Source organism: Corythoichthys intestinalis, chromosome 21 (assembly GCF_030265065.1).
Source record: "Corythoichthys intestinalis isolate RoL2023-P3 chromosome 21, ASM3026506v1, whole genome shotgun sequence".
Taxonomy (NCBI): Eukaryota; Metazoa; Chordata; class Actinopteri; order Syngnathiformes; family Syngnathidae; genus Corythoichthys; species Corythoichthys intestinalis.
Window position 1 is genome coordinate 4,494,071 of NC_080415.1, and position 27,868 is coordinate 4,521,938.

Consider the following 27,868-nt stretch of genomic DNA (forward strand, 5'->3'; position numbering starts at 1 on the left):
ACCTTGGTTAAGGTCTTCATGGAAAGAGCCATGGCAGGGGCTGGAGGGAGCTCCTTCGCATGGACCATCACCATTCGAAGTCAGCGAGATATGACAGTTCCAACCTGTCTCTAATCCCATTTTCTCCGCAAAAACCTGTACACGAAAAAAATGGATAAAGTGTGTGAAAGGTAATATTATGCATTTACAAAGGGCCAATTTCAAAGAAGCAATATGTAAGATTTGCACTTCAATTATTCATTAAATGGCCCTAACAATTTAATAGAGAAACGTGTTTTGAAAATAGTTCCAACATGGTTCTCCATAGTTGAGAAAAATTTGGATTGTCAGCCCCGAAAAGTTGTTATTGTTTTGATTCTGTGTTTACAATGGATGTGCCAACTGACACCATGAACTAATTATGAGATCAATTCTTTGTCTTCCTCCAGGTAGCAACATCTTTATGTTACAAAAACTAAGGTTACCACCACATTCACAGTCACAATTAACAATGTTGCGTACCACTAGAGCGAAAAAATGTTTTGTTCCGAATGTTAAATTGGTCATGACAAATTCAGAAACAAAACAAGGATATGCATTAAAGTGGCCTTCAAACAATGGAGGTAAAAAATTGACAACAGACTCCAAAGACTTCCCCTCGAAAGGTGATGAACTTTTCTTATATTGCTTTCCTGTACGGTAAATTGACAATAGGTGAACAAAGTTGGCATATTTGTGCCAACGTTGCATCTGGGTCCATTGACCCCCTACGTGAAGTTGGCCCCCCAGCCGAAGCAATTTTATATAAAAAGGATGTCAGTCGTTTGTGATGTAAAAAGTTTCATTTGTGCTGCTATCATTTTTAAGATGTTTACAATTCTTTTATATGTCAATCTGAGGTCAACCAGCTCCCCATTTTGGATAAAAATGGTGTCAATCGTTTATGCTTCGTTTGTGCTGTAAAAAGTTTCGTTTGTGCTGCTTTCGTTTTATTGATATGGAGATGTTAATTACGAGTGATGACATCACTCGCAGTGTTTCCGGATCTAACTCCTGCGGCTGGTGGAGCGTACCAACCCTCTCAAAAACGAACGGGTGTCCCAACAACTTGCGCAAACGTAGCATAAACTAATGGCACCCCTTTGGGTCCATTTTGCAGTAAATGGGGGGCTGCAGGTCACGTCATCACTCAAAAATTAACCTGTAGCCATCACTCAAAAATTAATATCTCAAGCCCCCCATTTACTGCAAAATGTGAAAGAAAAGAAAAATGAGCTGGAGTTTGGTTGGTTGGTTGCTGTGATTTTCCTTTTTTTTTTTTACCTTGCTACGGAGTTCATCCTCCATGGAAAAGTAAACAAATCGAATGCATGCTGTGATCAGTGCATCAATTAGTTGGACTGTATCCAGCCGGGCCTGGAACTGGGATGAAACCATGCCCATGAAGATCTGTCCGCTAAGGGCTTGAACATCATCGTCACATTCCATTATTTCACCTATACCTTCTGTAAAAAATGGGGGACAAAATTTGTATTAGATTTATTATTTGTATTAGAATTAGTCCCAAATTATGAGACAGTATACACCTTCAAACTTTCTCATCAGTTCAACTAGTCCATAATGCCGTTATTTTATTCGGACTGGCAAAAAGAGCTGCTGTTTGGGGTTAGACTGCCATCCACCATCCTTGAGCTTCCTTTTAAAGGGCCTCTCAAATAAACTCAAAAGTTTGAACCAAGGGTATTTGAGTAATCGATTTTCAACTGAAACAGACTTCTTTGGTTAAAACTAGGGCTGTCAAACGATTAAAATTTTTTAATCGAGTTAATTACAGCTTAAAAATTAATTAATTGTAATTAATCGCAATTTAAAACATCTATAAAATATGCCATATTTTTCTGTAAATCATTGTTGGAATGGAAAGATAAGACACGAGGCAGATATATACATTCAACATACTGTACATAAGTACTGTACTTCTTTATTATAACAATAAATCAACAAGATAGCATTAACATTATTAACATTCTGTTAAAGCGATCCATGGATAGAAAGACTTGTAGTTCTTGAAAGATAAATGTTAGTACAAGTTATAGAAATGTTATATTAAAACCCCTCTTAATGTTAACGTTTTTAAAATTTTCAATCAAAAAATAAACTAGTAGCCCGCCATTGTTGATGTCAATAATTACACAATGCTTATGGGTCGCACCCAAGCGCCAGCAGAGGGCAACAAAACTCCAAAAAACACAAGTAACAAGTAGAGATTACACTGTGCTGTCATTTTAATCTGTTTGAGCGGGGCATGTGCGTTAATTGCGTCAAATATGTTGACGTGATTAATTAAAAAAATTAATTACCGCTAGCTGGCAAGCTGGTTGGCAGACTGACTTGATATTTGGTTTACAGACTGACTACCTTTTCTCATGTTTGATTTTGTTTCAAATGGTTTATGCATTTTCTTCTTTTACTATTGCTTTAATTAAGAAAAGAGCTGGAGTCAGGGGTCACACAAGGAATCAATCGTCTCCATCTAATCTTGTCCTCTGCCCTCACAACCACTACCTTCATGTCCTCTTTAACTACATCCAATGGTGTATTAATAAAATGCTGCGAATCCTAAGGGCTTATACTGTGTGTATGAACAGTTAAATTCACTGGCGTTTCAGTTCTAATGAAGGAATATGAAGTTTAAATAGAAAACATTTTGAATACTTTATTTGTAATTATTTTTATGTTGCTAAGAAATTGTAATCGATATTGGATTTGAGAGAAAATAATCGGGATTTTCTTGTTAGGGTTAGAAAAAAATCCACCAGCCCTTGTTTGAACATTGACACCAATCTTTAAATTCTCGACTGATACGTGGTATGCACAGAGAAAACAATGCAGTTTTATTATATATCTTATTTTGTTATTTTATCCTTGTTTTCTGACAGTTTTTGCAGATGTTAGCCAGCCCACATTGTGTTAAAAAAAGATACTTGAAACCATAAAGTTAACATTGGAACCTGAGAGTATAAACTCTGTAACTAAAAAAACTAAACAAAAAAACAAAAAAAAAATAAGTGTCTTGATTAGGGATGTCCCGATTGCATATTTTTGCAACAGAGTCCAAGTCACCTGATTTTGATAATCTGCCGATACCAAAAAAAAAAAAGTTTTTATGAAACAAAAGTTCCGAACACTATACTGTCCCACCGTGTGGCCTCATAATGTAAATTATTTTTAAAGAAGAATAACATAGAAAAATGCTTTATTAAACGCTTCATTGAATGAGTCCACTCAAATCCACTCACGCTTTGATGCTCATGCTGCTGAGAACAGCCTCTTACTTACACAATAAGTTGCCACAGCACAGTTATGACTGGGCTGCAAATTTAAAGATTGACACATTTGTGCCTTTGATTGTAGAGTTACCAAGCTTCTCCGGCAAGATCAAAGCTACAAACCTGTCAATCACCGTTAACTTTAAGTACCAAACGTAAGATGGACAATTTGGCCATACTGCTTATTAGGAGGTAGGCTGAGGCACTGTATGAGCATGATTCTTTTCATCCTCTGAAAAACGGTGCAATTGGCCCAATTTTCGACTGTGTGATCGTATCGGGACATCCCTAGTTTTAATGTTTTAAAAAAATTGAAGAATCTTAAACTTTCAGTTTCAATATTTTTTCAATCTTTTCGTTTTTTTTCAGATTCCAATATGTTTGTCCTTGATTTAGCGCCATACAACATCATCTGCTTCAAAATCTTTAATATCCCACAACAAAACTAGCCTAAAAAAAGATTTTAAAAAAATAAATAAATAAAAATTACAATTATTTTAAATCCAGCACTATAAACTCAGTGCCCATTGTTGCTGCAGTTGAGAGGCCCTTTAACTCATAAATTCTAATGCCCTATTGATTTATGGGGTTTACATATACCGTCTGAGCTCCAACTGTTTCTGCTGGAAGTAAGCTTCTTAGGGGTGGTTAAGGACAGCTCCAGCCCTGAGAATAGACATGGACCAGAGACCAACTCCACACACTTGCCATTCAACTGGCTGGATATTGAACCTTGCATGGGTTTATACGCAAAAGCTGAGCAGTAACCAGACAGACAGGCACGTTGGTAGAAGTCTAGAATCTTTTTTCTATAAAAGAAAAGAGGTTCAAGGAAGGGATTAGATTTACTTCAGGATTTTATTTTTTCTCATGACATTTATTTGATCAAAGTTTTTCCCAAATGTGAAATATCTATGTAAAAGATCCAAAGTAATGGTGAAACTGTTCATAGTTTCTACTTGCCTTTGTTATACAAAAATATATGTGTGTACCTGTCAGAGCCTGAAAGTGGATAAATATCAGTGCCATCCCAAAAGTCAGTGCTGGCCTCCAAGATGAGGTCCGCTGAGCCATGTGACAGCATTTGGACACTTTCTGCAAACCAAGAAGTACCAGAGTCAAGAAAATCTTCATCTGAATATAAATATATGTGTAGTCAGCAAAACTGATTCATAAAGGTCTTAATTGTGAGTAAATCAGCAAGTTTATAACCAGTGTTGTTTTAGACAGCCCTTTTAATTTAGTCTTTTAGACGAAAATGTTTTTTTAATCTTCGTCATATTTTCATCATTTCAAAATGTGTTCGTCTTCGTCTAGTTTTAGTCGATGATTACTCAAAATGTTTTCATCTGTAGAATTCAAATGTTTTGAGTCCAAAAATAATTGCATATTAGAGGTTTCAAACAATTTCAAATGAACATTAACAAATGAACACATTTTGCAAGGACAACACCAACTTTGTGATGATCATACACAATGAGTAGGAAAAGAGTACATTATTTTAACAATAATTTATATCCACCTGGACGCCACGCACTGTATGTTAAAAAAGTCAGTTTGAGTTTATGCTAATGCTAACTGGAATGCTATGCTAACACTATGAAGTACACTGAGTGTGTGTTGATGACTCAGCATAGACCTTTAAAGACTAAAACAACATTGCATATTCCATCTTGCTAAGAAAACAAATTTCACCACGTGCTTCAAATACAAGCATGCCTTGAGCGCTGCTTGGCTTGAAGGACATCACAAATAACAGTGAGGGGAGAGGCACAGCACATGTCACATGAGTGACACGACCCAAACACTGCTACGATGCAGGCTGACATACTACGCGTACAATAAGAAAATGTCACGCATTGTGAACACATGACAGAAGCTATGTCGCATTCTTGTCTCATCAGATGAAAACTGGCATTCGCCTCATTATGTTTCAGTCTCTCGACAGGTTTTTAGCTTGTCATCATGAAAAAATTGTTCGTCAATGAGATATTTTTGTCATTAGTGACGAAAACAACAGCCCTATCATTACGTGATTGATACCGGGCACTAAAAAACAAATTGGCTTTGAACTCACCTGAGGAAGCATCTCGTACAAAAAGGGAGATCAAATGAGAGATTGGAGGTTGGCGTTTAGTAAAGTAATGCAAGCGGCGTGCAGGCACATCTTTGGCATTCTCCCCAGTCGGCAGCTGGTAAACTGCCAAGTGGCTCTCTTGCTTATACATCTCCCTTGCACCAGGAGTGAACCCTAAAACCAGGAAACCAACTAGGTAGGTAAGACGGATGGATATTCAAAGCAGAATCAAAGATGAATAAAACACCAAAGTTCACCGATGAGCCTGGAGAGCTCGCAGAGCCCCCATGGAACGTAAACAGGTTGCACATTGTCATGGCTGTCTTGCAGTGCCAAGTTAGACAAATGATCAGAGAAGCGGCACAGCTGCTGAGTGACATTATTGTTGCAGAGGTTCAGCATTATATTGAGACCGAGCGGCTTCAGCGAAGGCAAGTGACACTGCCACGACAGGTCATCAAACTGAATGCTTGCAGGATTTTGCTGCTCTTGTGACAGACTCAACATTTCCAGGTGATAGTCACACACATAATCGTCTGCCTCAGCTTCCTGGTAATTCATGAGAAAGTCCTGGGCAAGGTTAGTAAGAAATATAGTTACCATGTAAAACATAGCATGATTTACAAGTTATTGGTATTAAAACGCCAAAACAATTACAGTGGGATGAAAAAGTATCTGAACCTTTTGGAATTTCTCACATATCAAGATGAAATCTATCTATGCAAAATCACACAGATGAAAAAACAGTGTCTGCTTTACCTAAAAGCACCCAAACATTTATACAGTTTCACATTTTAATGAGGATAGCATGCAAACAATGACAGAAGGGGGGATAAGTAAGTGAACCATCATATTTAATATTTTGCCCCCCCCCCCTTTGGCAGCAATAACTTCAACCTGACACTTCCTGTAGCAGCAGAACAGTCTGGCACATCGATCAGGAGACTAATCTTGGCCCATTCGTCTTTACATAACTACCGTAGTTCAGCCAGATTTCTGGGGTGTCTGGCATGAATCGCTGTCTTTAGGTCATGCTACAGCATCTCAATGGGGTTCAAGTCTGGACTTTGACTTGGCCACTCCGGAACGTGAATTTTGTTTTTCTGAAACCATTCTGAAGTTGATTTACTTCTGCGTTTTGGATCATTGTCTTGTTGCAGCATCCATCCTCTTTTTAGCTTCAACTGTCTGACAGACGGCCTCAGGTTTTCCTGCAAAACATCCTGATGAAGCTTTGAATTCATTCTTCCATTAATGATTGCAAGTTGCAAAATAGCCCCAAATCATGATGCTCACTCCACCATTCTTCACGGTGGGGATGAAGTGTTGATGTTGGTGAGCTGTTCCATTTTTCCTCCACACATGACATTGTGTGTTACTGCCAAACAATTCAACTTTGGTTTCATCAGTTCACAAAATATTTTGCCAAAACTTCAGTGGAGTGTCAAGTGCCTTTTTGCGAACATTAAACGAGCAAAAATGTTTTTTTTTTTTTTTTTTTTTTAAGACAGCAGTGGCTTCCTCCGTGGAGTGCTCCCATTAACACACTTTTTGGCCATAGTTTTACATATATTTGATGTGTGCACAGAGATATTGGACTGTGCCGGTGATTTCTGTAAGTCTTTAGCAGACACTCTAAGGTTTTTTTTACCTTTCTGAGTATTCTGCGCTGAACTCTTGGTGTCATCTTTGGTGGACGGCCACTCTTTGGGAGAGAAGCAACAGTGCCAAACTCTCTCCATTTGTAGACAACTTCTCTGACTGTCGATTGATATACATCCAGACTTTTAGAGATGATTTTGTATCCTTTCCCAGCTTTATACAAATCAACAATCCTTGATCGCAGGTCTTCCGACAGCTCTTTTGACCAAGCCATGATGCACATCAGACAATGCTTCTCATCAAGACAATTCTTACTAGGTGCGTGTTTTATAGTGGGCAGGGCAGCTTTGAACTACTCATCAGTGATTGGCCACACACCTGACTTAAATTGTTTGGTAAAAATTTGTTTCAATTGCTCTTTAAGTCTCCTTAGGCAGAGGGTTCACGTACTTATTTTCCCCCTTCTGTCATTGTTTGCATGCTATCCTCATTAAAATATGAAAACATATAAATGCTTGACTGGTTTTAGTTACAGCAGACACTGTTTTTACATCTGTGTGATTTTAACAAAGATCAGATCACATTTGATGGTGATTTTATGCAGAAATGTGAGAAATTCCAAAAGGTTCAGATACTTTTTCATACCACTGTATTTTTAGTGAACAAACTTTAACCCTCTGATGCATGAGTTATGAAATCCTTGGTCAAGATTTTTTTCTGAAGTGTTTTTATTCTTCTTGGGACATGAAAACACTGTTAAATTTCTTATTTTTCAAAAATATGATTTTTTTTTTCATTAAGTTATAGATGTGTCCAATCCAGTGGACTCAATGGACCTACACACTCATCATAGAACAATGTAAATTTACCATCAAATATGAATTAACTTGTCCTTTATGCTTTGATAAACATTTCAACATTTTTGGGGAAACACTTTACGCACAATATATAGGCCTGAATAAGAAAACCAATGCAACTTCAAATTGTGACTACAACACCTATGCACCAATGTCTCTGTTGTTGTCTAGCAGCCACTCGTCATCACTGTTGTCACTACAGTTTTCATCACTGAAGCTGGATGGAATTTCCTGTAAACTGCTTTATTCTTTACTGCTTTTACAGGTGTTTTTGGCAGTCTTTTTAATTTGTGTTTTAGTTCATTCATTGTTTTAGTCTTTTGGACGAAATACTCGTTAGTATTAGTCACATTTTAGTCATTTTAAAATGTTTTCGTCTGTAAAATTCAAAGGTTTTAGTCTATAAATAAATAAAGGTTTCCAACACTTCAAATGAACCTGCAGTAACTGCAGCTCCTTTCTCCTCCTCCAAATACATCGGTCACTGGACTCATGGATTACTACAACCACTATCTCCTGACTATCCCTGACACTCATGCGCCACAAAAAAAAACGGACAGTTACCTTCACCCATTGAGTTCCCTGGTTCACAGATGAGCTGAGATCACTAAAAAGGACTGGTCGAGTCCTGGAGCGGGCCTATGTTACATCAGGGGTGTTGGTGCATAAGTTGGCCTACCGGGAACATCAACAGAAATATGCCAAAGAACTCTCCAAGGCCAGGTTAGCAAACTACTCCAACATTATTAACAATAACTCAGGTAACTCTAAACAACTCCACCACCGTCAAACACCTCCTCAAACCTCAAACTACAGCACACCGCAACCAGACAGCCTCACAGTGCAACAAATTCATGGACTTCTTCACTTCCAAAATACACAATATTCGCCTGTCTTTCGCCCACAGTTCTATCACATTATGTGAAATTGCACCCACCACCCACGACCAGTCTCACTTTTTCCCCACAGTGCAGCAGGAGGTCGAGAAGGTCATCAGCAAATCCAAACCATCCACTTGCTCCCTAGACCCCTTCCCTTCCCCTCTGCTTAAAGCACTCTTCACTCAATCTTTCTCTTCAAACCAGGCATGTTCCGGCCACCCTCAAAACAGCTATCATCAAGCCCCTCCTCAAAAAACCCACTCTTGATCCTGATCCTCTGTCAAATTATAGACCCATCCCCAACCTCCTCTTCATTTCCAAAATTCTGTATCCATCCAACTTCACAACCGCGTTAAATATAACCGTTTATATGAAAAATTCCAATCCAGTTTTCGTCCGTCCCATGGCACCGAGACAGCGCTCATCAGAGTCACCAATGACCTTCTGATAACCGCTGATTCCGGTTCTACTTCTCTCCTTATCCTTCTCGACCTCTCTGCTGCATTTGATACTGTTGATCATCACATCCTCCTTTACCACCTCCAACACGATATTGGTGTTGAAAGGCACTGCCTTTCAGTGGTTTAATTCATACCTCACGGGAAGGACCGAGTTTGTAGCCCTGGGGGATGCTTAATCCCACCCTAACACAACACTGTATTATACACAATTATTTCATATTCCAAACAGATATTATGTTTCCCTAGATGTATGTCATTTTTTAATCACTGCAGCCTCTTATGGCATAGAAGTATTGACAGGATATGCCAGTTGTAGTCGACACGGGTGGCAGGTTGTCGGCTATCTCGGATTCAGAGGATATTTACTTGCAGCTACACCAACTGACCTCAATAGAGTGTGTCAGCAGAGAACACTCTTGAAGTTGCTATGCAGTTAAACCATACAAAACCAATGCATTAAAGCGAAAGGTACGTTTCAGTAGCTGTCCACTGTTGTGACCACTATGTACCAGAGGGTTAAGTATGTTGTAAAACTGGAAATGTGCATTCAAATTTCACCTGAGCTTGGTCTTCGACTCTCAAGTTCCCATTGGCCCCAGAATTGTGTTTGTTGCGAGTATTTACAGATTGGCTGGACCGCCAATGCGTTACTGTCTCTGTTAAATGAGCTGTATCATGCAAAGTCTGAGTGGCCTCAGGTATATCCCCATGTTGAGTAGTGGGCTCCTCTGGTAGAGAGAGGAGAGCTTCCTCCTCCTGTGTCTGTTCAACAGTTAAACAAATAAAAACATTATACACACACACCTACATACATATATATGTATACAAATACATACACAGCAATCTCTCGCTACTTCGTGGTTCATTTCGCCGATTCGGTGCATCGCGGGGTTTTAAAAAGTATTCATAAATTTTTTAAAAATGAAATTATATTACATTTTGAGGCACGAGAGAGAATGTTCCGCTGCAAGGCATACATGATTCAGAGGATTTGTACTTATCCACGGGCACTCATCGACGGGTGCGATTAGTTCCTGGTGTGAGATTGACACATGAAAAAGCCAATGAGCACCACCGCAGTCGCACTTATAATGATTGACATGAGGAGACTAGAGGTTAGATTTTGTGCCCGAACCTGAACCCGACATTCGGGTCGGGTCGGGCCCACAATTTAAGCATTCACGTTCGGGTCAGGTCGGGTCGGGCCGCCATGCCGGACTAATAAATTATTTAAAAACAAAACAAAACAAAAAAATGGAGAGCATGCTCTCTGTATTGCGCTTTTGCTTGTGCGTGTGCACGAACGCTGTGGCGCCGGCCGCTTTTTCTTCTTGTCCTCCCGCTGCACGGCCGAGGCGCCGCCCTCTCCTGTTCCCTCTCCTAGTCAGAGAGGCGCGTCCATGTGAGAACAATATCCCACACACTCAGAAATATGTTTAACAAACTTTCCCAGCGTTATTTCGTTGTGTGAATGCTTTGATAATTCTAAAAAAAATATGTAGATTATTTAAACATTAAGAAAACTTGCATTTTTTTCTCCCAACTCGAAGAAATGAAAATAAATTGCTGCTGCTGCGTTTTTTCCGCGCCACTCAAAAAAAAAAAATAAATAAATAAATAAATAAAATGGAGAGCATGCTCTCTGTATTGCGCTTTTGCTTGTGCGTGTGCACGAACGCCGTGGCGCCGGCCGCTTTTTCTTCTTGTCCTCCCGCTGCACGGCCGAGGCGCCGCCCTCTCCTGTTCCCTCTCCCTGTCAGAGAGGCGCGTCCATGTGAGAACAATATCCCACACACTCAGAAATATGTTTAACAAACTTTCCCAGCGTTATTTCGTTGTGTGAATGCTTTGATAATTGTAAAAAAAAATATGTAGATTATTTAAACATTAAGAAAACTTGCGTTTTTTTCTGCCAACTCGAAGAAATGAAAATAAATTGCTGCTGCTGCGTTTTTTCCGCGTCACTCAAAAAAACAAAAAAAAAATCGGGTTTTTCGGGCTCGGGCCTGCAAATCTAGTTAAGTGATCGAGCTCGGGCCGGGTCGGGCCTCAATACCAGCGGGCCGTGTCGGGTCGGGCTGGATTTTTTAGGCCCGAACTAGGCTCTAGAGGAGACCACCAATAAGAGTGGCTTCATCCCGTGAGCTGATTGGCTGCGTACATCTAAGCCTTGCCCTGCCTCTTATCAGTCTTATGAAACTTTTCACCATTTTTACACTCTATGAGAGAACCCTAAGCAGTGTTGCCTACTAGGCCTGTCGTGATGACAAATCTTAGTAGGCGATATAATGTCACATAAATTATTGCGATATTCGATATTATCTTTTTTTATTATCTTTTGAACCCACAACCTCTGGGTTGTGGGTTCAATTCTCTGCCCTGATGAACTCGCCTTCAGTATTCTTGAGCAAGATACTGAACCCCACATTGCTCCTGGTACTGTGTCACCAGTAGGTACAGTAGATGGCGATGTAGTGTTAAGCGCTTTGAGTGCCTTGAAACGTGGAAAAACGCTATATAAGTATAACCAGTGTTGTTAATCTTACTTTAAAAAATTAATTAATTACAGTTACAAATTACTTCTCCCAAAAAGTAATTGCGTTAGTAACTCAGTTACCTGAATGTAAAATTAATTAGTTACTTGGCAAAGTAACTGGTAATAAATTTTTATTTTTTTTTCTCGGGAAAAAAAAAAAAAAAAAAAAAAAAAACAGGTCACACAATGCAAAGTTTAAAGCATTTTTGGGACAATTGGCCCTAGCCCAATTCTTTACCCTAATCTTAACTAGACAATGGGGTATTGCGGATATTGCGATGACTAGATAGTAACCTTTGCTATGGTGTGGAAGTCATTTAATGTCCTGAATCAACCGTTAAAGTTGTTAAAGGTGCTCCCGTTATTGCATTAGTTCCCTTCTGTCTACTTTTGACATGTGTAAGTTTTAAAACAGTTCCATCATTTAAGTATAGATTTAAGTCAAGATTTTGCCGATTTAGGAGCATTTTAGATAAAAGGTTACTTAGGTTCGCTAAGAACAGGGGTGTCCAAACTTTTTGCAAAGGGGGCCAGATTTAGTGGGGTAAAAATGTGGGGGGCCAACCTTGCCTGACGTCCTTTACGTAGAACAATATATTTAAGCAAATTTTAGCAAGCCATTCTGTCTGTGACATTTGCTGTATTTTTTTTTTTTTTTAATTAATTTCAACAATCTCGCAACTAGCCTTAGTGGCGTTCAATTTCGACTCTCGGGCTCTTGCGAAATGCTGCTACTGTAAAATTAAACTAGCTTCATGTTGCTTCAATTTCTCGCTACGTGTCTTCCCTGTAATCTTGTCGTACACGTCAGCGTGTCTTGTTTGGTAATATTGCCTCACATTGAACTCTTTATAAACAGCAACTGTCTCTTTGCAAATGAGGCAGACACAATTGTTGCGTATTTTAGTGAAGAAATAGCCCAATTTCCACCTATCCTTGAAGCGACAGCCGTCGCAGTCCATCAACTTTCTTTTTTTGTTGATTGTCGCCATTTTAGAAAATTGGGAGTAAAGGGTTACACGGGGTAATGTTAGAGTGCTGCTGCCTTTTACTGGGTAAATGAGGAGCAGCATTTAGTGTGTAAGTTACTTCATATGCTGGTAGCAGTACTGCTGACCAAATTAATAAGTCTGTGTGCGGGCCAGACGTTATTGATTTTATGACAGAGGCTAGGGACCAGATGAAATTTGTCCACGGGCCGCATTTGGCCCCCGGGCCAGACTTTGGACATGTCTGACTAAGAAGGTTCTCTACAACAGAACTTTCCTAAGAGGTATACTGCTTTAAGATGGTGGCTGTTTACTAATGCATCTAGTTCTTTAGATATGTTGCTTATGCCACCGTGTCTGCCATTTGTCATATGTGGGCATAGTTTGTAGGCTATCAGCTACAGTCAGGTACTATTGGAGCCACCTAGCATCGCGTTTGCAACGGCGTCCCCACTCCTGCTCTCCTCTCTCGTCTCCGTGAGTCCCACTACAAACCTTTAACACCACACGGGGGAATTTCAACAACTTTTACCCGCAAATGGACCACTCCATCTACGGCAAAAACCTCCAGGACATCTGAGGGTATGAGTGGTACTTTTCACCAATTTTACTTGCTTTAACACAACCCAAGCAGGCTACAAACCTCCAACATCACCAGGGGAATTTTTCACTTACTTTTACGCGCAAATTAAGCTTCATACCCCGCTATGGCATGACATTACCTTTAGCGCAGCTCTATCTACTGGATCCATAATGCAACCCCAACCACTATTACTACTACTACGCTTTCTAGTGCTATGTGCCCTATATATGAAAACAGGCCATTCATTGAAGGTGCACCTTATACTCCGATGTAGCGCTGCAAAGATTGATTGAGTAATTCAATTAGAAAAAAGCTTTGAATCTTTCCTGCTTTGAGGAATCCTTTAATTAGAGGGGCGTTGTTATGATTTATTTTGAAAGTGTTTGCATTGATTTGGGTGGATAGACTGCCCTCGAGTAGGAACAGTGAATATGGCATAACGCATTTAACATGGCTGAATCCAGCTGCAAGTTTTTGTTTAAGCTAATATATTTTTTGTGGGCATTTGTAATTTTGTTATATTCAGCAGTTTTTTTGTCGGAATATGTGTTTGAATAATTTGTTAAGAGCATTTTGAAAAAGGGTTAGCATTTCAACTAGTGGACTTTTGTTATGCAAGTTAGCCAATTGTTCTTTTGTTGCACTTAGATCCTTGTTTATTTTTTTATTATACTATTAGAGACTAATCTCAAATATTTTAATTTATTTTTAATTAAATGACAGTGCAATTTTGCATAGTTTGAAGAAACACTTTAATGCTCTTTTGAAAATGCAATCTTAGCTAGCCTTTGTTTTAAATCTCCTAAAATTTATTCTGCAACGCAATTCTGCAACGTTTCTAATCCGATTACTCGATTATTCAAACTAACTAGTTGACAGATTAATCGATTACTAAAATATTCAATAGCTGCATCCCGACTCCGATGCGCCTTATTGTGAGGAAAATATGGTGATCTATTTGGATCAATTATTCTTTATGTTAAACACAATTGAATCAAACAACACCAAAACGCCAAAGATCGAAAGTCATCTTTTTGCTATGGCATTTAGCTAAAAAATAATTGTTCTAATTTCATGAACAAAATTGCCAAATTGCTTACATTTTGTTTTGCTTTAAGTGAAACGAAACCGATTGTTAGATGTGTACATAATATTGTACTTAATCAATCAAACGCTCTTGATTTTAAATAAATTGTGGCAGAGTTTTTAATATTGGCTAATATCGTATTGTTGTCCAAAGCATCGTCATGATGCCATGAGGTCATTTACATCCCTAGAAAGCCACTTGGCCGTTGCAAAAATCACACACACAAAAAAACAAAACAAAACAAAACCTCATCCCTGTCTTCATCTATCTCCATTTTGCAGTAGGAATTGACTGATAGGCCATCCATTAGATCCTCCTGGCTATTGTGTGGTGGTTCAACTCTTCCGCTGAAGAACAGTACTGTCTCTGGGCTTGGATTGGGCCATGACAGAATGCCCTGTTTGTCCACACAACACAATACCTGCACACAAACAGTTGCAAGACAAAGTATGTGAACCCATTGGAATAAAAAAAAAACAAACTGTCAATGCCTTGACATTGTGGAGAGATGGAAAAAAGTATGAAATTCACAAACAAAGTTTTACTTATATTTAAGAGCTTACGTTTCCCTTTGACAGAATGCAGCTTATTTTCTGCCTCAGACATTTCATAAGTCATCCAGCAGAGATCGTTGTATGATTTTAGCCGCTAATGATAACCAGTCCGGCGTATGTGCGTTTACATCACATGTGAAAAAAGATTTTCTCCTCTAAAATAGTAAGCGAAATCTTCAGATTTTCAAACGGTTTGTTTATGACAAACCGTATTAACATGATTCAGGCTGGATGTTCAGGGTGGGGTGGGGGGTGATGTTTTAGGGTATGCCATAAATTTACTGCATCCCCCAGTCATTTGAAAAACAATTAAAAATTGAGCAATTTATAGCTACTTACAAGTACACCCTCGGCTGTCCAATTTGGCTCACTTTTTGCATGTAGTTCTACATAAGTGTGACATCCATGCGTATGTGAGCTGGCTGTTTTACAGGCTGTGCGTGGGTGTGGGTATGTGTTTGTGGTGGCAATCATCCTCATATGTCTACTTCCGTTTCATTAGTCTTCTTTCATTGATGACCATTTGCATTCGTGTTGTAGCAGTGGCATTGGTGATTTCATGTGCACTCTGTTGTAAAAGTCTGCTTCCAATGTTGACCTTTTGCGTTCGTGTTTGGCAATTGGTATTTGTGTTATTTTTTCTTTTGCAATGCATTCGGATTCTACAAACGTCCTGGGCCACCATAAAATGCTGCCTGTAAGTGTATCCCCACCAAGTTTTTATAACCAGTGAAGAAACAATTGTATCCTACATGCAGGGATTTTAAGTTAAGATTTTAAGAACAAGTTGCGTTCCTATGATGGTGACATGACCCGATTACCCGTGTAAGTCGGATTTAACCATTAAGTCGAAAGTTACGTCAACATACTTCTGGGTACAATGTTGAGTTTGTGTTGAGTGTGTGAGTTTGAGTGTTGTGTTTTAAATGTTGTCCCTAAATACACTGAGTGATTGACTGGTGAAAGAAAGAGAAAGAGAGAGGGAGGGTTGGCGAGTTGCTGGGAGCACAGAGGGTGTCATTTTGTTGTTGTTAGCGTTGGCTACAACTCACGGTAGTCGTATTCCTCGGTTTTGGTTGCAAATAAACCATTGAAAACTAACACAGTCGGTCTTGTCCTTGTAGATGCTACAGTACATAAAAATGAAAAAAATACAAAGCTGTACTTGCCGTTACTGTTGAGAGGTGGTTTGAAAAGAAGGAGGGTAATCTCTGATAGCTTTTGCTGATGAAGCATGTGCACCGACTTTTAGCGATGGAAAGTCAGCATGAACACAAAACTGATTTTGGCGATGGGTTAGCATAGCGTGAGCAAGGCGTTTTTCGCGCGGCGGTTTAACTTTGGTCTGAACGCAGCATATCTTTACCGACATTCGTTGGTGTCTCCATTCTCCGATTTTTTTATGACTTAAAACTTCTTTTCCATGGTATTGCTTTTCTTTTGGCTGAACCAGCATTGCTAGAAGACCCAAGCTTTTATTTTGCTCCATAAAAGCAGCAAATTGCTTTTATTGTCGTTGTTATGCCATGCGTTTACATGTTATGCTATGCTTTTACATAGTCTCCTGGATCCCTTTTATATACAGCAATCTAACCCCCTTAGCCTGGATTAAATGGAATTACAGTAGTACCTCTACTTACGAATGTCTCTAGAAACGGAATTTTCAGGTGAAGACACAACAGGAAAATATTGCCTCTAGTTTAGAATGAAATTTTAGGTTACGAGAGGCAAATGCGATTCTTCTCTCCTGTTGGCCTATTGCAATGGCGTTTCAATTTGGGTGTCGCAGTATGATGACGTGCACAGGCACACACAACGGTGTTGCTGTTATAACAGTTCAACGTCTTCGCCAAAAGAGCACAAGTGACCTTGCGTTTTTGTTGCACGAAGAGTTTTATTCAGCACACAGAAGGTTCACTACATTAGTAGCACATTTGAGCACAGGTCTCCTCGCGTTTGTGTCACGAAGAGCATATCTTTACCGACATTCGTTGGTGTCTCCATTCTCCGATTTTTTTATGACTTAAAACTTCTTTTCCATGGTATTGCTTTTCTTTTGGCTGAACCAGCATTGCTAGAAGACCCAAGCTTTTATTTTGCTCCATAAAAGCAGCAAATTGCTTTTATTGTCGTTGTTATGCCATGCGTTTACATGTTATGCTATGCTTTTACATAGTCTCCTGGATCCCTTTTATATACAGCAATCTAACCCCCTTAGCCTGGATTAAATGGAATTACAGTAGTACCTCTACTTACGAATGTCTCTAGAAACAGAATTTTCAGGTGAAGACACAACAGGAAAATATTGCCTCTAGTTTAGAATGAAATTTTAGGTTACGAGAGGCAAATGCGATTCTTCTCTCCTGTTGGCCTATTGCAATGGCGTTTCAATTTGGGTGTCGCAGTATGATGACGTGCACAGGCACACACGACGGTGTTGCTGTTATAACAGTTCAATGTCTTCGCCAAAAGAGCACAAGTGTCCTTGCGTTTTTGTTGCACGAAGAAATTTATTCAGCACACACAAGGTTCACTACATTAGTAGCACATTTGAGCACAGGTCTCCTCGCGTTTGTGTCACGAAGAGTGAGATAAGCGATAGGCCCCATCTTGGAAAAGAAGGAATCCATCAAAGCAGTAGCACTTTCCCCTTTCTCGAAAGGTATATTTTTTTCTTTTGCATTATGTTCTATTATCTACTTTGTTACAGGTATTAACAGTTAGCTCAGGTATAAAGAATGAATCAAATGTGTTTGCAGGATTCCTACAGGTTCCTGAAGTTAAATTTAAGACTTTTTAAGACTTAATTCAGACAATTTTAAAATAACTTAATACATATTTCACAGCCATATCGACCAAGAAAAAACAAATATGTGAATTTGTATTAATTCATTCCTCAAACGTGGAAATATGGAAAGTGTGCAGGATGTAAGAATGCAGCGTAGGCTACTCACACGACACCACGACAGCGCAGACACAGACCACAGGCCAAGTAGAGGCGTTCTAGTTAGCATTAGTATTTAGCGAAAAGTAACGTAAGGTAGTTTGCTGAGTAACTAATTACTCTAAGAATGGGGTAACTGTTACTAACCTAATTACTTTTTGGAATAAGTAATTTGTAACTGTAACTAATTACCTTTTTAAAGTAAGATTAACAATAATGGTACTGGCAGCACGTGTGTGTACCTCTGACGCACCCAGAGCAGGGCGTGAATAGATGGATGACGGATGGACATAAGGTTTTCCAAGAAAGTGAGTATTTATCACTGCTGGTAGTACCAGTTAGCTCTAGCCCCCGACTAACAGCAGAAAGTCCCATGTAATTAATAAACCAACTGCTCAGAGTTTGACAAATAAAAACCTGGCTTGCAAACTACAGACAATCTCTACGCACGTCTTACCTTTGTTTTGCGGTCAAAAGTTACATCCCAGCTCTAAAATAACACTGCTACTTAGCTGCTGCTAGCTAGTTAGTCTGAAATGCATTGTGAAGGTTCTGGTTGTTTATAGAGTTATGTCTGCACTCTTTTTACCACTATCTTTGGGGTGACTCCATTCTGGAGTATCAGTTGTGTTTCTCACTTTACGCATAGATGAGTACAGGAGCTGAGCTCATTCACATATTATTATCATCAGTGGAAAGTCTTAATAATTCACTAATAGTAATCACTCTACCACTTTTATTGACCTCAGAGCAGTGTGATAGACATATGCCACCCTTAAAAACAGACGGCATTCTTTGATGCTTCCATCTAGTAACTTGCAATTGTAGCCATTTTTTCCCTATTTTTCTACTGTATTAAAAATAGACTGAAACAAAATCAATAACAATAATGAATAAATTATCAGTCATTGTTAGCTAGTTATGAAGATTTGTGCTTGTTGGCTACGTTCACTTACATCCTGTAATTCTCCTGGGGGCTAAGCCCCCCCCCCCCTTCCCGTTCTTAAAACCTAATGACGCCCCAGGCGTAGATCTACTCTCGCAAATCCACTAGCAATTGTAGCTGGGTGGGGATGCAGAGGGGCTGCAGCATTAGCAGCTAGCTGGCTAGTGTTAGCCGCTGTCGTTTGCTTACATTAGCACAGTGGTTCTTAACTGGGGTTCGATCAACCGATGCAAAAAGCCTCATACAAACTGTTATTCACTGGTTCGAGCCAAAGGCGAAAAGATTGATTACTCAACCACGCTTCGTTGAATTTACATTTCCCCATCTCTCTAATATGAAATGTATGGCCAGGTGTAAAAAAGAAAAATCTATGTAGTGTAGAGCATGACATTTTGTCATTCACGCGGGAATCCTGTGGGACAGAATTTTGACCCGGGGTTGATTTGCGTTCTCCATGATCCGCCTCGTTTATTTATTCAGGCTACGTTGTTTAGTCAAGATGATAAATGACACTTTTGAGGAGAAATGTGACACGGAGAAGTTACATACATCACAAATTCTAAGACCCAGATATGAAAATTCAATACTTCAAGACTTTTTAAGGTATTATTTCCAACCCTGTGTTTGGCTGTTGTTGTATTCCGGTTTCATCCCAATTATAAAATTTAAGATGCAGTTTCAGTAGTGCTTGGAACACATTAGTGCATGTACATGGAAAACGCATCTCTACCTATGGAATTTTCGGGTGACGATATTACTTCCAGAACCAATTAAGTCTTCCCAAACATAGCTTTCAAGCCATTTGGTGAAAAGTGTTATATCGTAACCCCTCCCCCCCCCTCCCCAAAAGTCGCAATGTCAGGTTTTTCCATTATCGTTCAGCCCTACTAGCTAAGCAGAAACACTGGTGCTGGGGACTAAAGGACAGACGAGACACAGGCGTAGTGAGTCGAGGACAGCAGGACCCAGGTACTCCCTGTGTGTGTGTGTATCAGGGGTCGCGTTAACCGAATATTTTCCGTCGTTGACCGCTTTTTTAAAACGGTGACGGAAAAAACTGAAGTCCGTCCGTCATTTTGACAGGTTGCAATCCACACCCCAGACCACAGGGTGGCGAGTGAGCATATTAATTAGCTATTGTCTCTCTTAATGCATGACGTCGTTGGCTGTTCTGTCAGAATATTGTAGCGTCACCGGGGTCTGGCGGCGGCACCGTGATTGACACATCAATGCGAGGTTCTTATTGGTGCACCCGGTGTGCCAGCGCGTCATCCAATTGGTGGACTAGATTGCCGCCTGTTTATAGACCCCAATCACATGACGTCACAACTCCGCCCCCCTGACTGGAGCCGCCATATTGTCCGTCAGCTCGTCGTGTTTACACATTACCGCTACGTACATGCCTCCTATTACGGCGTGTTTTTCTGCTCGTTAACATTAATAATCAAAATGGTGAAGGCGTGTGTGGCGGTTGGTTGCAGTAACAGAGAAGATAGACGGAGAGACTTGAAGTTCTACCGTATTCTGAGAGACCCGAAGAGGAGAGCGAGATGGACTGCTGTAATTCGACAAGAAATCTGGGCACCAAACAATTACCACAGACTATTTAGTAGTCATTTTATATCTCGTAAGATGCATTTAATATATATATAGAAGATTTGGGGCTGACAACCACAATTAAGATCATTGTGTGACGTTGGTGATTGGGGTCTATATAGTTGCCTCTTTTTCTTTGGGGGTGGAGTTGTTGTTTTGTTGGTGTTGTTGGCGGTAAGCAGAGTAGAAAGAGGGAGAAAAATACCACGACTTCCGTGTCTAATTTTTCTCCGCCAAGCAATCGTTACAATATTAATTAAAAAGGAATGAAAACTAAACACTATTGAATTTGTCATCATTATCATTTAAAATATTTAAGTGACGGGTAAAAATAGATTATGACCGGATTTTTATGACCCTGTCAGTCAAAATGACAGACAACGAAAATGTCTAGCGCAACCTCTGGTGTGTATATTTGTTATCATATTTATATTTTAAAAATTAATTAATTAATAAATCAACACTGATATCTCCCTTCTTTACAATGCTTCACTGCCAGCCATATTTATCAGTGGACATTCTTCACCTGGAAAGTTACTGGACATCCACATACACCAAAGCATTGTATGCGAAAAAACAACTGCTTACATGGTAACACCTCCGTTATAAATAGAAGTCCCCCCAGGAGATGGAGCTATCAGCTATCAGAGCCTAGCTTTCGCCACCTTTCGTTCTCCCGCGCCCAGGAGACAAAGGAAAGCCAGTTTAGTCTTTCTTTGGGTTGAACTTACCTGGAGTTTTTTCATGTTAATTCTAACAACCAGTTGCCACTGGATAACGTAATATGTAATTGTTGTAAATTGTAGACCATTCAGTAGGCATTTTTAGGGTATGTATGGTTAAGAAATGTGACACTGCCTGACCCTGCCCAAAACGACATGTACCACACATGCGGCTTTAGGTCTCCTATGTCATGCTCCTGACAGCTTAAGTTGTCTTGGTTTATGTCAGTGTTTCTCAATTATTTTCCGTTATCCCCCCCCCCCCCCCCCAACTCTACCGCCACTGTAAAAAGTATCATTTGTCTATAAAATTATTATTATACAGCAAGTACACCTCTGCATAACATTGTGTCCTTTTTTATATTCAAGAAAAAAAATAATATAGATCAACTTACAATAAAGTACAACTTTATTAACACGGTTTTTGTTTGTAACAGAAAAGATTTCAAGAGTATCAATTTGCCTGAATAAAAAAATAAAATAAAAATAAAAAATCCCAAATCGTAAAAATACATTCATTTACATTTTTTGACCATTAGATACTGAAAAATAAAATTGAATAAAATCAATATTAAGTAATAATAAATTCAAATTGATTAGCAACATTTACTAATGAGGACAATATGCCAAACAATTTGACTGAAAAAACAAATTAATAGAACAAAAACGACAACGTCAATGGATGGAGTGACAGTTCTTATTTTTGCTGCATGCAGTATCACTGCCTTTGCTATGGTGTGGTTTTTTTTTGCACTGAGCAACTTGTTGCGCCACGTTATACGATGCTAACAGTGCTCGCTGGGTTACTGACTGAACACTGACAAAGCGGGACGATTGTTGGCAATATTCGGCACGTTTTCGTTGAAAAAAAATCAAGCTGCTTATCAATGTGATCAAGGTCTAAAATCTTTAAGTGGCGTATTGATTTGGCTTCCTGCAGTCTGCTGCAAACAGTTTAAGACACAGTAAACAGACTGGACTTTCCTCGTCTCCCACTGTATTAAAAGTCCAAGCCAAATGTTACATACGCTTCATCATATTTCTTCTTATCTCAAGTGCTCATAGTTGTGTGCTCTTGTTTGGTTCGAAAATATTGTGAACACTTTATTCTAGTATGGCAAAAAAGTATGTTCCCCGAGGTCACATGTGCCACCCTCAGCATCGCTCAGCTCCACCCTGGGGGTGACCCTGTATTTGAAAAGTACTGGTTTATGTATACTTTTCATGACAAAGACATCTAAAACAATGTCAATTTAGCCTCAAAAGGGCCACCTTTTTACGTTTAGTTTTAAAGGGATCCACGGATTGAAAGACATGTAGTTCTTAAAGTGCCTGTGACACGAAAAAGCATGTTTATTTCATAAAACGCGGTATTTTATGCTCCTGAATGAAATGGACCGATTGGATGTGTGTGGAAGCGATCGCTACATTTATTTAGTTTTTTTAATCCCGCGCCATGAAAATGAGTGACTTTCGACAACAGTCTCGAGTTGAGAAAGAGGGCGCTGTGACATGTACGGAGGAAGGAGTCCTCTTCACTATACAGCCGTACTGTTGTATGAGAAGGACTAAGGATTCAGCTGATTTTGCGGATTAATACGTTTATTTTTCGCATCACGCCAGCCAAACGGCTGCAGAAAAATCTGTAGGTGGCTTGCATTTTGTGGCTGACATGCTCCTTGTCCCCTCGGCTGACGACCGGCGGCTTGTCGCACATCCCCCCGCCGGGAGAGCACTATAGACCCTACCCACGTGACGTCACAACTCCGCTCTCCTGAATGGTACCGCCCAATTGTCCGTCAAAACATAGTGTTAACCTGTTACGGCTACGTACATTCCTCCTATTTACGGCGTGTTTTTCTGCTCCTTAACATTAATAATCAAAATGGTGAAGGCGTGTGTGGCTGTTGGTTGCACTAACAGAGAAGATGGAAGGAGAGACTTGAAGTTTTACCGTATTCCGAGGGATCCAAAGAGGAGAGTGAAATGTTCGGCTGCAATTCGACGTGAAAACTGGGCACCAAAAAATCACCACAGACTATGTAGTAGTCATTTTATATCTGGTAAGATGCATTTAAGATATACTTAGAGGGTTTTGGGCTGACAAATAACCACAATTAAGATCATTGCTAGGCTAATCGCCGACAACATACACGTATGTATGTAGTGAGAGTGCTATCGCTAAACAATATAAACATTAAAAGCCTTAACTCCATTGACAAACGACATGAAATACATTAGACTTGACAGTGGATGTTAGCAATAACAAAAGATTTTGAATCGAAAATTTCGTAACTCACCTTTCCAAGCACAAAATAGATTCCTGCCGAATTTTCGTGGACGAGGACCTGTTTCACCCAACCAGCAACGAAGTATTTATAAGCCTCCAAGCTCTTGATGTTTTTCAAATTTTCGTGAGAATAGGCTGATTTTGTGTGGACAAGATCATTGTAAATATCAGCGTAGCAGATGTCAGGCAGACAGGGCGAAGACAGTGGGTCGAAAAACATCGATTTGGGCATCAAATATGGATCTGGCGACTGTATAGAACGAAGCTTTTCCACATAATGCCTTTTATGCAGCACATCCAGTGAGTTTACGGCATCAGAAAGCACCGGGTCTTCCATGAAATGCATTTTAAATTCCTCGATCAATTGAAACCAATGCTAATACAGAGACAAAATGACGGACAAGTGGGCGGAACCATACAGCGAGCACGTGGTTTTGTGACGTCGGTGGGTAGGGTCTGTACTCGGCTTATTCCCCTCTTCGTGTGCCCGTGTTCTGTCAAATTTTCCGACCGATCAGAAATTGCAACTGAGTTAAAAATAGCCGCGATTACATAGTAAACACTACAAACTTTCTTTAAATAAAGGACTACTTACTGTACGTTTGATCATGGATGGGTATGTAAAAAGCTCTCCTCATACACTTCCACTGAGTCTCTCGCTGTTTACGACTTCGCCGTGTAGTAAAGCATTATTTTGCCATACTCGTGTTTATCATTTGGCAGCTACACGCTCCTCCGACGTCGGCCAGTTTGTTCGGCGGTCATTGTCCAGCTGCTTCCCCGTAGTAGCAGGGGAACGTGCTGTAAATTGCTCTCCGCTGGGCGGTTTCCCGATCGGCGAAGACAATCGACAACCCAGTCGTCATGTCAAATGATCCGTGCTAGTTATGTGCGATTTTCCGCTTCGAAGACTTTGAAACATCACTCGGTTTGGGTTAGCATGACGGCTAGCTGTCACGCCTCTTGGTTTGTTTACATTCTCCGAAGCCGGGGAAGGTAAATGACATTAGCCCGATTTAGGTGGCATAAAATATCATTCGGGAAGTGCGACAGTAAAGGTGAAGTCGACAGTTATGACCATTATGGAGTAATTTTGCCACGTTGTCTTGAATAAATGCATTTTTATTATTTCATATTCCATTTAGCACAAGACTGTTATTTGTCATGACCAGTGTTGTTAATCTTACTGAAAAAAAGTAATTAATTATAGTTACAAATTACTTCTCCCAAAAAGTAATTGCGTTAGTAACTCAATTACCTGAATGTAAGAGTAATTAGTTACTTGGCAAAGTAATTGGTGATAATTACTTTTTTTTTTCCCCTCAAAAAAAAAAAAAAACCTTTACCCTGAATCAACTGTTAAAAGTTGTTAAAATTGCTCCCATTATTGCATTAGTTCCTTTCTCTCTACTTTCGACATATTAAAGTTTTAAAACTGTTTCATCATTTAAAGATAGATTCAAGTCAAGATTTTGCCGATTTAGAAGTATTTTAGATAAAAAGTTACTTAGGTCCGCTAGGAAGGTTCTCTACAACAGAGCCGTCCTAAAAAGTCTACTGCTTTAAGATGGCGGCTGTCTACGAACTCATTTAGTGCCATGTCTGTCATTTTGCATCTAGTTATATCTGTGTACAGTACATGTGATATCTACCATAACATGCGGGCGTAGTTTGTAGGCTATCGGCTACAACATGTATTATTGGAGCTACCTAGCATCGCGTTTGCTCGGCGTCACAACTTTCTTGCCTCCTCCCTACTCCCGCTCTGTCGTCTCGGTGAGTCCGTCTCCCTCAGACTTTTCGACCAATATAGTAACGCATAGTAACGCATGCCTTTCCGTCCTCAGTAACGGTACCGGCGTTGCCAAGATGAGAAAAGTAATTAATTAGATTACCCACTACTGAAAAAAATAACGCCGTTTGTAACGCCGTTATTAACAACACTGGTCATGACCATGCCATTTATTTAGCTAATGGGGAAAATACTTGGATAAAAGTAATATCCTGTAAAAACATTGAGGTACAGAGACTGAAACAATGACATTTTGTGGCTCTCTTCGTCACATTTTCCTCATTCTGAATAATTCCCCCTCAACAGGCTGACTGGTCCTTCTCAAGCCATTTGTTTAGCTCTTGGGGAAAAATACTTGGATAAAAACAATATCCTGTAAAAATATTGGAATAGAGAGACTGAAACAAGGACATTTTCCGGATCTCTTCGTCGCGTTTTCCTCGTTGTGAATAATTCCCCCTCAATGGGCTGCATACTAAATCAGATGAAATCGTGACTCCGCTGACGTCATCCCCCTGTAGGGGATGCTTGAGCCCTATAATGGTAGGCGTGGCTACCAGGCAGATTAAAAGACTAATTTCTCGTCATCTGCGCTATGCTAAATTGTTGTATATAGTCGAATTGTCTCAAAATATGATTCTAATTCACATAATAATCCTTTTTAAGACTTTTTCTCCTGTCGTACGCACTTTAAATGATAAATGTTAGTACGAGTTGTACTAATTTGATATTAAAACCCTTCTTAATTATTTCGTTTCAATAAAATTTGTAAAATTATTTGTTGACATCAATCCCTTTCCTGCTCCGTCACTGGAGCAGGAGAGTGCTGTCACTAGCGAACTTGACACATGCTACTCCTCTCATCCAGTCTTTCATGTTCATTTAGCTTTTGCTGCTTGATTTGTGAAATATCGACAGGGCTGTCCTTTTCATTAATATTCCGCTCGGGTTCAAATTGGAAGGGCAGAACCGCCGACATGTTTATGTAGTTAAAGAGTGACACTGTGGAAGTCTGGCAACAGTCCATGTGACGTCACCGCCCTGCGACGTCAACAACAATGGTGACCTACTCGTTAATTTTTTGGTTTAAAATTCAACAAATTTTATTAAAACAAAAAAATTAAGAGGGGTTTTATTATCATATTAATATACTAACATTTATCGTTTAAGAATTACAATATCTTTCTATCTCCTTTTAAGACCATATTGATTATATATTTGTATGCTGAATAAGTATTTGTAAACATCTGAAAGAACAAAGCCTATATTGCTGCGGATATATTCTTGGGCCAAACCATAGAACACTAATCATTACATTATAATGTTTTAACTGATAACTAATATGATAAATTGCATTTAAGAAATAATAAAACAAAAACAATGCCTGGTCAAATAGTACTTACAGTGACAGACCCAAGAGTGTGCAAAAGGCTGGAGGTGTAGCAAAGAGTCTGAGACTCTCCCTTCAGGACACCCACTAGGTGTCTCCATACACAAAGCATCATCTCCTGCACAAATGGGTACACATTTGGTAAAGAACATGCAAGTAACTACTTTCATATCAAAACACGAAAAGCTGCGTCACCCAAAAAGGAGCACCATTAGTATATCCTTGATATGGACTTTCATCCGGTCATCAAAACATGCGCATGAAAACCTTTTTGGTCCGAGCCATTGTCATGAGTCATTTGCAAAATATGCTAATGCATTTAAAGGTGCTATAAAATACTACAGCAAGTGACTTTGAAATGATAGAGTAAGCAGACCATATTTTGGACACAAATATATATTTTAAAAAGTGACAGAAAAGGCTTGGTAATGAAATTAGATCCTAATTAGTCTTTCTTTCTCAGCTGCCTTGGTCCCACCCATGAAAAAACAGAAGATGATGTCACACCTAGAATGAGGCATGGATTTTTGCAGTCTGCTAACATAGGCTTTGTGTTCTCTTGTTGCCATGTGAGGGCTCGGTCATTTTGTCAACATCTACTAGCTAGCACAGTACAAGAAAGCTTGGCATGATCATCAATTCTGGTTTAAAGAGTTTAGGCCTTCCTTGACGCATTGTTTTGGGTGGAATAACTATGAAATGGTCAAAAGCAGCCAGTAGTTATAATTGTGGATAAAGTCTTTATGGTCTCTCGTTTTATCCATTTCTCAAAACAATCCAATTCAAAGTGCGCCGAGCATAAAGTTGTGTTTTTTGCACACATTTTTGTCCAATCGGCCATTGAAAAAAAGACGATCAGCTGTGACATGACCGCGTTTGCTAGTGACACAAAATCTTGAGTGGTATGAAAAAGTATCTGAACCTTTTGGAATTCCTTACATTTCGGCATAAAATTACCATCAAATGTGATCTGATCTTTGTCAAAATCACACAGATGAAAAAAACTGTGTGCTTTAACTAAACTAAAACCACCCAAACATTGATAGGTTTTCATATTTTAATGAGGATAGTATGCAAACAATGACAGAAAGGGGGTGAAAATAAGTAATGAACCATCACATTTAATATTTTGTGCCCCCCCTTTGGCAGCAATAACTTCAACCAGACGCTTCCCGTAGCTGCAGATTAGTCGGGCACATCGATCAAGACTAATCTAGGCCCGTTATTCTCTACAAAACTGCTGTAGCTCAGTC

General features: G+C 39.5%; 1 protein-coding gene across 5 annotated transcripts in view; it reads right to left on the bottom strand.

Moving 5' to 3' along the window:
- tmem94 (transmembrane protein 94) overlaps positions 1-27,868 on the bottom strand; it is a 115,895-nt gene that overhangs the window by 48,771 nt on the left and 39,256 nt on the right. For 4 of the 5 annotated variants that reach the window (XM_057825452.1, XM_057825456.1, XM_057825455.1 and 1 more), the window contains 9 exons: positions 26,629-26,733; positions 14,629-14,802; positions 9,745-9,948; positions 5,643-5,955; positions 5,386-5,559; positions 4,301-4,403; positions 3,909-4,117; positions 1,303-1,484; positions 3-135 (listed from right to left, as the gene is read on the bottom strand). In XM_057825452.1, the coding sequence (XP_057681435.1) occupies positions 3-135; positions 1,303-1,484; positions 3,909-4,117; positions 4,301-4,403; positions 5,386-5,559; positions 5,643-5,955; positions 9,745-9,948; positions 14,629-14,802; positions 26,629-26,733 (1,597 nt within the window). The remainder of the gene's footprint in view (positions 1-2; positions 136-1,302; positions 1,485-3,908; positions 4,118-4,300; positions 4,404-5,385; positions 5,560-5,642; positions 5,956-9,744; positions 9,949-14,628; positions 14,803-26,628; positions 26,734-27,868) is intronic. The other variant, XM_057825454.1, reaches the window with a different exon arrangement.